Genomic DNA, 12,971 nt, shown 5'->3' with positions numbered 1-12,971 from the left:
CAAGATACGAGCTTTCGCGAAAAACTGAGCAATTTCGAAGATGTGATTCGCAAGTTTAAATACAGAGTCTATCGCAGAGATCATCGAACCGTCCAAAAGATAAAAAGAAACGGATATTTTAACGTCGACGATTTGAAATCAAAGCTAAAGTTAAAATCGTTTAACTTGGGTGATTTGTTTAACGAGCAACGCGTAGAACAAGATTTTCCCTCATCAGTGTTAAAAACTCTACAACGTCAAAAGATACAAATTTAAAAAGCTTCGACTACACTGCGACAAACCTCGTCTGTCTAAAACAAAGTTCTCGATACAATTCTCGATTGACCAGAATTAGCCTATCTAATGTGCCCTCCGTTGAATCCAAGAAAACACCCTTCTCCTACAATCACGAAACCTCGTCCCGTTCGATGGCAAAAAATGGTACTTCGAACCATCGAACCGAGGAACGGCAAAAATCCAATTAAACACGGAATTATTCGTATCGATAATTTCGCGAGGTCAGCCGTACTCGTTCTGAGGTTCGTCCCGGAAATACAGACGGTATGGAAATTCCTGAACCCCGGTTGGCGTGGGCAGCGCGCGAAGATTCTACGAAGGAGAGAAATAGGGGAAAACGATCACGTCCAACAGCGGAACGCCTCAAGGCTTCCTCTCGTTTGCGGTCTCCTCGAGGTCTGGGTCCTCGTTGATGATGGAGATGTCTCTGATCGAGGGTCTGCGCGCCTTCCAGCCCTCAGGCGGCGTCACAGGAGCCGTGGTCTTCGTCAGTAGTTTTGGTCCTGTCAGGGTGATAATGATGGCGCCAGTTGGGGCGGTGAGCAGAATCGAGAGCACGCACATGGTCACCACTGTCTCAGCGTAGTACACCTGCACAGGATCGTTTGGGTCCACCTTGTCGAGGGTGGTCGGCGCGAGCGCCGCTTGAACCGTCGCCTTCGCCATCCAGGACAGGGCGATGAACACTTTCTCCTTCAGGTTCAGTTTCGAGCCGACGCCTACCAGGATCGTCGCCAGTATACGGATCACGATGCCCACCAGGAGACAGCTTACGCCTAGGTAGACCGTTTTACCTTCCAGCTCGTCGATTTTTATCTGCGCACCTGTCAGGGAGAAGAGGATCGGCTCGAAGATCATCCAGAAGATCTCGAACGCTGTTGCCACTGGATTCTGAAATAGTGAAGAGTCGCTGTTGTAATTTCGAGGGAGTTTTTATCGCTCTATGGGTTTCATAATGTGTTTAAGATATGATTTAACGAGTTAACCAGTTAACTGTGGAATTTCGTTTCAAAAGACCACCACAGGGTGCGATATTAAAAACGAGCAGCGACGTGTATACACGTCGAACGCACTTAACTGGTCAAGTAGTATGAGACGTTTCGATACTTAAAGAAGGGTTTAAGTAGTTGCAACAGATTTTATTCGATCTCGATAATGTTGTAGCTCGAGAGAAGATTAAAGAGATAATAGTTTGCAGAGGGTATGTGATTGTTATTGAGAATATTAATTCGCCTCGATATTGATCTCGATTCGGTTTTGATAGCGACTGACATTAGCCTAGCAATTTTTCAACTTTCAATTGCCAGTCTGGGACCATTCACGTGGATGGAGGAAAGCCTTTTGACAACATAATCCAGATACAGAGGAGCGGCAGTTTGCCTCGAGTTCGTCGGGGACTCATGATTCTCGGCTGCGTTCGAGTTTTCGTTATTCGATCAGCGATATACTACTGCCATTTATTCCCGGCAAGCAAATACGCTACACGAACAACTCGCCCAAGGACTAATCCTCTTACGCGATAGTACTGCTTCGTGACGGTGACACGGTCTAAGCGTTCGCCGATCGTATCGTGAAAAATGGGAGAAACAAAAATTCATATGGGGCGCTGAAAGCTTATAGGAGTATCCTTTTACAGAATTGCGATCCAACCGTTCAACGTTTACGCGATCTTGTTTTTTCGATTTTCATTTTTTACATTTCCATGAAAATTGAAAAAAGTATACATATATATTTCTTAAACTTAAAGGCACCAAAAGAATGACACGAAACGAAGAAGACGATCGTGGAAACTATTCAGTTTCTCTACTACAAATATTCACTTTGTTAAGTGATTTTGTTCAGCGTCAGTTTTCCACCCCCTCGGTCAGTGGAAAGAATCACAGTCAATCTCTTCGTCACGTTTTACGGATCGCTAACGAGAATCTTCAATTTTCCTAACTAAGCCAGAGGGACAAGCATATATATAACGCTGGGAACCGGAGACCGTTGATAATTAAAGTTTCACGTTACAGGCATTTTCTCGGGAGGAAATCTCAGCTAAAATAGGCTTCGAATCCGTCATGAATCACGGCTGCTTGCTATGTCGTGATACAATTAGCTCGCTCAGGCGTCGCGTCGTTATTCTTCCATCCCCCGCCGCGATGGATTGTCAATATAATTAATATTTCGCCTTGGATATTGCGGCACTTAATAACCTCGATTTAACGGCCTCACTCTTTCGCGTTGTAAATCAACACCACCTAATATCGCAAACAACGCGCCAGGGGCTTTACCAGTTCGCCTCCTCCTCTGCATCGAGCGTCTTGACTGAAAGGGGTGCGAGACGATCGTGTTATATCGCAAGAATTTTCTTTTCTTCGTTGTTAATACTAATTAGAAATTTTGAAAAACTTTGAAAAATAGTATGGAAAATTCTAGTTTATTATTTTTTATAATATATCGTTGGTATCAGCATTGTTCGATAAACTGAGGGTGGATTTCAAATTTCAGAACAAAAATTCATTTCAATGCACCGGTAATCGTTATTGCGATAATTGTATTGTCATAATTGCCCGCTATAATGTTTTTCCGGCATTGAAATCGCGATTCTGTCGTCGGTCCTCGACATAAGCAGCCGTACAATTCGAGCGGGCCAGTTGATTTCGCGCGATTGAATTGCATCGCTTGTACGCCCGGTATGCATTAATTAACGCGGCCCGATCGAATAAGTTAATTAGGCGTTGCCAGTTCTTTTCATTTCCACCGAATCACAGCCGAGTTGCTTTTCCATTTCCTTCCAATCCTCCCTCACTTTCTCCTCCACCCTTTTTTTTTCACCCCACACTCTGTCCTTCCTTCTTTGCTTTTTCTTGTTTTCTCTCTCTCTCTCTCTCTTTCTCTCTTTCCGTCCTTCGTCTTATCAGCGGCACTTTCGCGAGGGTGCTTTCAGTACGACCTGTAACCAGAGCAACCCTTGGTATTTCGCATAATTAATGAAATCGATCGTCGTTCGAGGAAGGCGAACTTCATTATATAACCTCCAGTACTTAATTACGAACCGCTCCCATTCTCTGCCGTCGATCGCGAGACGCTTTTTCCCGCCTCCCGTTCCCTATCGGTCCACCCTTTCCCTCGGGGCGCGCGCAAGCTTGTGTGCTAGTTGCATTACCGTGTAAAGTCGCTTATTTATCGGATCTACGCCGGGGAACAACGACGCCCTTCCGCTAGTTTTAATCGCAAGATCGGCACGCGTCTATTGCCCGACGAGGGCGCAATTTACCCCGCGATTTTTCTCATTTCCCCTCGTTTTCACTTTCCATTTAATCGTTCACGTTTAACAGGTTATTTTCGACTTCTCACCGCATATCACAATTTATCTGGTTTATTCTCTACCGTTTTAACGAAGTAACCAGACGATTTTTGCGTTACAGTCGTTTTGTAAATACATATTTTCGCGATTAAAGGACTTGGCGGATGGCATCGTTTCAATTAGAGTGGAGAACACTGCACTGTAGATCAATTTAGCAATAACCAGACATTTTCAGCCTTCAACCTAAATGGTGGCAAACTGAGTTACGGCCAGTTGCTATCGGCGAGTTTAACCAAAGGGAAGAAACTTGCTGTAACTTGCAGCGCGCCGGAAACTGCGGACGAACGACTGACGTCCCTCCGCCAGGCTGCTTCCGGTTGGTCACCCCGCAAGCTCGGTAGCGCTATTTTTGCCATGCAAACAGACGGCTTATCGAGTCGACGGACCCACTGTTTTTCCTTCGGATCTTCCCTCGAGTTTGCTCTCGAGCAAGTTTCGCAGCATTTAACGCGCGCCACTCTGTTTGCCGAGGGGACACCCCCAAAATGACGGATATGCCGAGGAAACCTCGCTTAGACGGGGAAAATATTTTCTGCACAACATTTTTGCTCCCAGATTTGGCTCGTTTGGACGGAAATTGGGAAAGTTTAAGCGAGCTGGTTTAATTGCTCGTCTCATCCATGCAAGCCTTCGACTAAAAAAATGACAGAGCTTGCCATCTTGCAATCGAGTAAATATACTCGATCTCCAACAAAAGCGTTATCATATGTAATAAATTTCTAAAAAGATGTTTGCGTTACTCGCAAACGGAACTTAAATATTGGAAATCATCGATCGCAGACATTTTCCCGCGTCGACACAAGGCCACCCTCAATTCCTGGTACAGACGAATCAAATTTACCCCGGAAGCTTCCCAACCGGAAGCCTTTTATCCAACGAAAACTCTTCGTCTCTCGAAACGAAGTTTCCTCCTGCATTTTTAACATCGACACCGCGAAGACAACGAACCCTCCGAGACGGAACGCGATCACCGCCGCCCTTGTCCTCCCCGGCGGGCATCGCCGTAACTTCGTTCGCCCCGTTGTTTTCCGTTCCCCGCTCGAAACCGTCCGGGACCATTTGTCCTTTTATCAGGATTTACGCGTACCAGCGTCGCGCTGAAAGCGTCAGCACGTCAAAGTCCGCCCTTTGACGCGCGCTCTCGACTAATTAAATCGGAGATATCGCGGTCCACCAGTTGGTCTCTGTTTCGCTTCTCTGCTCGCGATCGACGCGAGTAAGTATTAACACGCTCGCGACGAAAAAAACGGCTGACAATATTACTTCGACCTTTAATTAAAAAGTTACGCGAACGTCGAGTGACTCCTGCGGCGTTTAACGTTTTCTTTTCATTTTTTTTTTTTATATTCTCGTTTCGACTAGATGCTTCGTGCGACGCGGTGAAGTTCGAGGATGAGAGAGCTCTGTCGACGCGCATTAAACTTCGACCGCGACATCGACTGGAAAATGGAATCCAGCGCGAAATGGCGGGATTTGCTTATTCCACGAGCCCAGTAAACATCCAGGTTCCCAGGTTCTATCCCGAGTTTTGATGGCTTTCGAAGCTCCCGCGGAGTCGTCGCGCTTCGGACCTCGAAGCGGAACAGATTTCAGCTAATGCGCGATCGGATCTGCTGCCAGATCGGGCTGATTAATTTTAAGCGCGCTTCCGTTGTTGCCTCGCGTCCTATTGAATTATTAATGACTCGCTGCGAATTGATCGAAACGTCTCACTGCTTCTATGAGTTTGACAATTAGTGAAAGTTGATTAAAATGAGTCGAACTACTTAATCCTCTACTCGTCATTAAAATATCTAAATTAAACGTGAAATATTTTCTTAAAAACAAATATCATATCCCATCGACAGAAAGCGACGCGATTAAAAACTTCTCTCGCAAACCCCTCGCAAAAATTGTATCGAGAATTTAGAAAAAAGGGACCATCGAGTACTCTCGCAGTCTTCTTCATAGCCTATCGATATCGTTGTTGGCGTGGGTCACGCGAACGCCTTTAACGATCGAAACAGCCACGCAATATCGTCCTGGATTACCGTGCGCGCCGTATAAAGGATCACGTAGCTCATAATGCGGGTATCGCTGGGAATTAAATTAAATAAATCAACATGCGGCAAGGCATGGGCGTTACGTAATCCGGATAGCGGGTAAACAGCGGCCAGTAAATATCCGGGGGGATGGTCGAGGGGTAGCGCGGATTCCGCCAGTTACGGGCGTGCCTCGAAATATTCTATTTCCATATTCCGATAACCAGGGACAACGGAGGAATCGGTGATGCGTCGATCGTGGACACGTCGCGGAACCACGGTCACGTCCCATCCCTTCGCAACAACAGGGTCGCTCGCGAGGAAGCAGACATTTCGATAGGTTTCAATTCCCCTCCGCCCTCGTGTCGCCGTAAAACTCGCGTCGATCCAATAAAACAGGAATGATCTTCGACGATAAAGCCAGCTCCCGGTCTAACAGTCGACCAGTTTCGCGAGGACGTCGTAAACATACGCGAGAACTTGTAAGGGTCGAACCGTGCGCGCTTTCTATCGAGGGATGAATTTGTCTGGCATTGCCTCGCATAGGTAGACGCGCTGGTTGTTCCTTGAAACTTCTGCTACCTGATGCTGGATAACGGAGAGGATTTCACTGGAAGTCGAACGATCCAGTCGAACGAACGTGACACAGAAATACTATTATGATTCGAGTCAGTGGCGTCTACCGATTGCAATTAATTTCGCGAGCAGAGGATCGCGGTTGATGGAACGGAGACGTAAACGAGAATCGTATTTCGATATTGTTCTACGTGCCGCGCCTCTGAGTCGATGGATCTACGGAAATCGATGGATCCGCGGGAAATATTAACACGCTTGGCGTTACGCTGGTTGACCAATGGCGGATTTTTCCGTCGAAGTCATGGGGGTGGACGATAAGCGAGAGCGCGCTTTCAGCGGCGTCGAGGCGTGCTGGTCAGCTGGGTTTATTGAAAAATAAAACGGGCTGTGGAGATTGTTCGAGTGCGACCCGCGTTCGAGCTTGTGCCGATCACGCCGCGTGCAACGCCGATAAACGAGCCGAACGGCTGAATTCGAGCGGGCTCGGACGCGGAGGATAAGGTCGCTGGCAAAAATTGACCCCTTGCGATTCGCGATACAGCTTCGAGGGAACGCAGCTTCGATCGATCAGCCGGAAGTCTGTCTTCTGATACGCGCGAGCTGTGGCGATTTAATTTTCGAAATTGGAGGCTGCAACGAGCGGTGGTCGTCGTTTCATGCATCGATTTTTCAAATGATTTTTCCGGTGAAATTTAATTAACCATTTCTTATTGTTTGTCCACGTCTCGTTTCACTATCGATATCGAGTTAAACGTTGTCTGAATTCGAAACCGATTGATCGAACGTTCAGCGAGGATTGGTACGTAAAATCCAGTGGAACGCGCGGCTAGCATTCTAATTAATCGAGTCATTGCGACTCGCGATAGGAATTGTAAGAGTGTAGGAGGCTACATTTCGAGGGAATAAAATGTAGGTAATTAACAATGAAAATAAATGCCCGTGGGAACGTTATTTCGGCCGTAAGAGTACAATAGTGACCCACGTTTATTCAGCTCGAGGATTCCCGCTGTGTTATTACGTTCTACGCCATTAGCAAGCAGCCAGGAAACTGATTTGCAATAGGGGAAACAACAGCCCAGGAATTAACAATGCGATAGCAATCAACGTCAGAAATATGTTAAACGATAAACATCCCCTATAATCGCATAATTTTGTTCGCTGTTTTATAGCTAGCTCGTGTAGCGTGAAAATAAACACTCTCCATATCTTTCATTTAGCGTTGTTTACGTGGAACGTGAACGAATAAATCGTTCACCGAATTCGAACTCTTTTGGAACCCATTCGTCTTCGCTTCGTTGGGATTAAATAACAAATTACACCGTGTACCAAGTGGGAAGCCAATGGTAGTTCTCGAGTTGTGAGCTTCGCTTTCCTTGTACTTAAATTTCACGCTGGGATCGGAATGCAAAATGCTGGCTTGGATGCAATTTAACGCTACATTGCGGTCGAACCGGAAGCTTCGCCGTTGTTTACGCGTTTAAACGGAACTGATATTGTCGAAGCGGTAGAAATCGAAATAATTAAATCTCGAATGACAACGTTCGTACATATATATATTAAAAATATTAAAATCGAAATTCTGATTCACTGGAAATATAAAACTGGAGATGGAGTAGATGTATGTTATTTTTTTTTTAAACGAATCTATTAAAAATATATCGAAATACTAACCAGTAAAAAATATATACGCGCGGCATAACGTCGAGGAAAATACAAGTGGGTTAAAAATATTTCCAATACGCATAAATTTTGCGGACCGTTTCCATTAGCATCTGTGGTATTATATTGCCACTCTGAGTTTAAACTTCGAACAAATGCGTTTTAAATCACCTCGCTAGACGTTTCCCCCAGCAACGTTTCCTATAAATTTTCCTAAATACGCGCGTAGTAAAAAAAAATCAAAGCTAGAAAGAGACGTGACGTTACATAATTGTGGCGTCACTGTGTTATCTGTTCGTTCAGCTCCCCTTTAAAGGTAGAATAACGTTAATCACCGTGATATTAAACTCGCGGATCTACAGCAGAGGAAATCTACGGATTCACATGAGTCCTGACATAAGCAGCATAAAGTACCGCAGGGTTTCTAGATGGCCATCCATTTAAATACACATTATCCTCTCCCGGCATAAGCTTATTTTCACTAATTAAGCGAATTTAATTTAACGCTGACTGATGTAATTTAATTTCAGCATTAATAGCGTCCCCGGTGCATTGCTTAAAATTCTGCCAGTTATTTCACTCAACAAATCCAATTCTACTTCGTTGCCCATTCAGGTACGCGTATTATCAGCAGAGATACGAGCAAATATTAAATCAGATTATTATTACTCGAGCAACTACATTTCTTTCTTTTTTTTTTTGACACCAATGACATTATTAACACAATTCTCTCTTTTATTCATATTTATGGAGGCTTGGCTTAACGAGAAAACTGTGAAATCTCCTTCATGCCGAGGGATTAAATAATTTTCAGCGAACTTTCGTTGCAAATATGCAAATGTACTTACGTCCTCAACTTCCCAGCCTTGTTTCTGCCAGAAGTAGCAGCTAACGAACGCGGCTGCAACCACTGCCAAAGGTCCAGCACCTCCTAGCTCCACCGCCTCGCTTCCAAACACTGCCAGCAGTCCACCCCCTAACAGCATCAGCACTCTCATGGGCACTATAAAAGGCTGAAACATCGCGAATTAAAGGATCGATTAGAACTGTCCTCGCAGACGATCGTTTTCAGCAAAGAATACGCATAAAAAGAAATCTACCCCGATATTCGCCTGCCAGAAACTGATTTCCAAGAAAACGCTTCGTTTCCTCAACTTCATCCGAAGAACGATCGAGGAACCGACTCGGAGTATCAGTTTCGAAGTCGAGAATGAATTGGGCAAATATAATTCGAGAGGAGACGGTCACGTCGCCTCCATTCTCGCGCGCAAACGAACAGGTAGCGAACTCCGTGCTGGCGTCCGCATGTTCGAGTGTTTCACGATCGATGGCGAACGGAAGTCTCGTGTGCACGTCCGTGCACACGAGACGGAACGAGCGAGCGCCGCTTCATCTTTGGCCCACCGCGCGAGTGGCACAAAGAAAGGATGGAAGGCAACCCGAATCAAATATCCTTCTCATGTTCTGGCATTCATTATTATTGAAATTCTCGTATCTCTCGGTTACTCGAGGGGGATGGAACGAGCGTTTCACGTACGACTTCCCTCCTCTCGTTGGATCCGCTTTCCGGGGATGTTTATTCGCTCTCTAATACAGTCGAAAAATTTCCAGATTCTTTTACATCTTTTGACGGCGATTTCTCTATTCTGCTGATCCCGGATATTTTCTTCGATTTCACGGAGGACTGCGTCCCTTCTCCCTCTTGTTTTTTTTTCTCTCTGCTTTCACCAAACCTCCACAGGATGAACGTTTCGAAGCAAAACGACATTTGCTTTTAGATAACATAATTGTGGTTCGCCAGAAGACCAGTCCAATTCGAGACTTCGATTTATCATTTTAAATACGGATAATGTAATTTCAAGTTAACATCCTGTTCTCTGGAAACATTCCACGGTAATAATTCCGTACCCACGCACGTTTATCCCTCTTTTAACCAGAATCCCGCTACCCAATCTTACTCTAATACCTGTTTTAAATGCCGACCCTTTGCCACGAAATCCCTCTTGTCTCTAACAAGATCCTGCTAAAAATCCTTCCAATTCTCGTCACATTTACTTCCTTCAAAACCTGACGTACACATTTCTAACGCTTTCACTGTTTTAATTTCGTATATCCTTCCTCGAAACGATTAAAGTCGTTAAGAAATTCCTTCGCCCCACGGAGCAACCCTATTTTCGGTACCAGCGCGGCCATTTTCGCGTCCAGCTCTCAATTAAATTATTCACCTTGACCTCCTCGAAAGTGCCTCGACCCGATGCCTCGTCCCTTCCTCCACGCCATGTGGAGGAACTCTTTCGGTTCACGGTTCCGCTTCATCTCTGGGCAATTTCATCGGTGCCAGCAAATCGAGCGCTTTTAACGAGCGAGTCGTTAACAGTGAGCCACACTTTGTGAAACTGCACGGAATAAGACGCCATCCAACCCCCTCGTCCGTTCGCCTTCCTTTTTCTTCGCTACCCCCTCGAGCGCATCGGAGATCCGCTTCCGTTGCGAATTTAATTCAATAACGCCTCGGATCCGTGTCCCCACCGCCCTGTTCTGTCCGCTGTAAACTTTCATCCACCACCCCCCTCGAATCGTTTTCTCGTTCAGCCGCTCGACAGAGCTAATTCCTTATCGCGAGTAACGAGATTACTTCGATTCGTATTTAATTCGCGAGTAATTCAGTTTTTCGATACGGCCAAGAATTTCTGCCTCGCCTCCTTTTACTGCCCGCCAGTCGAGGGAGGAGGTGGTGGAGAACCAGAATCGTGGTTTAATCGTCGTTATTCATCGCGCGCAAAACCAGAGTTCGTAATTCAACATTCCTGCAACAACCGCAAGAAGTTTCTCTCCGCCCAGAATAATAGAAACGAAACGCACGACCAGCGGGCCAAGAAGCTGGCTGTAAATAGAATTAAACGGGATGAGATTTCGGACAGCCGGGGGTGGAAATCCAGTGTCTCCGTCTACCGCAACAAGCGGTTTCCATTTGTTGTCCCGTCGCAAGGGTGTTATGAAATTTCCGCGCGTCCACAAATCACGGCGATTCAAAGCCGCCCGCGTCTCGCACGTGTGTTCACGTCGATCATAGTCGAGTTTACACGTGATCTCCCGTGGCCACCCCCATACGCGTCGCAATATTGCCATAAGTCGCTGAATATTGCGTTCTCGTGGCGATCGCAGGGTTACGTGCACGCGTATGAATAAGTAAACGCGTCCCACAGGACTTTCAATGGATGCGTGCGTCCCCTCACGTGGATTCCATCGAAATATTGCCTACGATTCCGAGTTCAGAGAGCTGGCGAGGGACGAAAAGATATTTTTCATAATTTTTGGGAGAGCACGAAGTGATGTTAAAACGTTACAGATTTTTTGCCATTTTGTGCTTCGCGATTTAGTTGGAATTTTTTATTAAATAGATGCTGTTTGCGTTTGAATCTTCAATTTCTGAAAACTTTGCGAACTCGACATCCTTCAGAAAATTTTCATAGATTCTCAGCAATATTTCAAAGCTTTTTATGTGGATTCTGGGCTGCATTATTCCCATCGCTACCACGTGAATAACTTTGATCATACAGAATCGTTTTGGTCGCCCTTTTTTTCATCCCCTCCTCCCTTCCTTTCTCATTCGTAATCGATCTTCAGCAAGAAACGCAGTCGGAAGGACTCGATTCCAATATCTATGAACCATCGCCTCGCTTTTTTCTTCGTTGCTATTCTCTATGCATACCATTCTCCACCGTGTTTTTTTTTTTTTTTTTTTTTTCTTACTTCTCTTCTACTTACTGCTGCGAGAATTTATTGGCCCTCGGGGAGAGGGATTAAAGAATGGTATTTATACGTACATTTCAGATGGAAATATTATTTCTCTGGAGAAATGAGAGTGCTGAACGAAGATTACGTTCAGTAATCCGTAGTATCGTATTTTTTATTATACGATGCACATATAGTTCACGATTAATTTTGTGATCGTTTCAGATCGCGAAGAGCGTTCACGTATGCATCAACTCTGCTCGAAGAACAATCTTCTCACGAGGACTAAGTGATCAAGAATTTGTCAATTAAACTTCTAATAAGTCTCTAATGTCTGCCACTGCGCACTGTGCTTGTGCATTAAAAGATTCCTCGAAAATAAATACAAAATGAATATAATTTTTGTTAATTCGTTATAAAACCTAGCATCGATCCATATCTCGACATCGCGATGCCACTTCAGAAACGAGATCTACGCGAGGAAAGAATAAGCCGTCAGTAAATTCGTAGAACAAATTCGAAAGAGCGGTTGAACGATATCCATCTTGATCAGCAGTCCATCCCCAAAGTAGGGGGAACTTTTCGAAGAATCCACGATTCGAGCCAACCGTAGGATAATCAATTACAGGATTACAAAGCGATTGGACACTCGAGAGGAACGAGGAGCGGAAACAAGTGGAAAATACGGCGCGGTATTTCCTTGTACAAGCCGGATATCCGTTCCTCGTTAATCCCACGGCTGTTCAACCGGAGGTTGAAGGCGCTGCGAGCGGAAACGCGAAGAAGTTGCGACGCGACGAAGAAACAATACGTCTGCCGGCATTTCGGAAGCGAAATTTATAGGACTGATCGCCAATTCGACTGTCGCGTTTACTTTTTACATTCTCGAATAGCCTGGTGGATCCTTTGCAGTGGCAAACGGAATATTCGCGCGACTCTGAACGTTTCGATTCAACCAAAAAGCAGAAAACACGAGCTTGCATCGACGATTTCGCGTCTATAAAGTGGATTCCTTGTACAGTGGCGAACCCAATGAACGCACGGATAGTCGCGCGACTCTAAACGTGTCGATTTAACCAAAAGCCGGAGAACACGAGTTTTGAACTACGATTTGGCGTCGATAAACGACTCGCGCGATTCGTTCGCGAATCCTTGGGGGAGCAGAAGCCGTGGCAGAAATTCGACCGATTATTGCGTTCCATTAAGGGTGGTATTAAAGCGGAGGGCGAACATCGGGGGTGACTTGGGGGATCGAAACGCCGCTTTTGTTCGACTATCGTCGCGTGGTTCCAATTGTTGGGACGTGGAAACGGTGGCGTGAAAAGATTTCCCGATGAATGCGGCCACGTACACCG

The 12,971-nt window shown here is 45.5% G+C and overlaps 1 protein-coding gene across 2 annotated transcripts in view; it reads right to left on the bottom strand.

The window, feature by feature from the left end:
• Positions 1–562: 562 nt before the first annotated feature.
• The window catches only part of Nha1 (Na[+]/H[+] hydrogen antiporter 1), a 67,218-nt gene continuing 54,809 nt past the window's right edge, over positions 563–12,971 (bottom strand). The window contains exons 5-6 of one of the 2 annotated variants that reach the window (XM_076895793.1): positions 8,730–8,894; positions 563–1,167 (exon numbers count right to left, since the gene is read on the bottom strand). In XM_076895793.1, the coding sequence (XP_076751908.1) occupies positions 640–1,167; positions 8,730–8,894 (693 nt within the window). In that variant the 3' untranslated portion in view covers positions 563–639. The remainder of the gene's footprint in view (positions 1,168–8,729; positions 8,895–12,971) is intronic. The other variant, XM_076895792.1, reaches the window with a different exon arrangement.

Source organism: Xylocopa sonorina, chromosome 5 (genome assembly GCF_050948175.1).
Source record: "Xylocopa sonorina isolate GNS202 chromosome 5, iyXylSono1_principal, whole genome shotgun sequence".
Classification (NCBI taxonomy): domain Eukaryota; kingdom Metazoa; phylum Arthropoda; class Insecta; order Hymenoptera; family Apidae; genus Xylocopa; species Xylocopa sonorina.
Note: the sequence above shows the minus strand (reverse complement) of the source record. Positions and strands in the feature narration are given on the sequence as shown.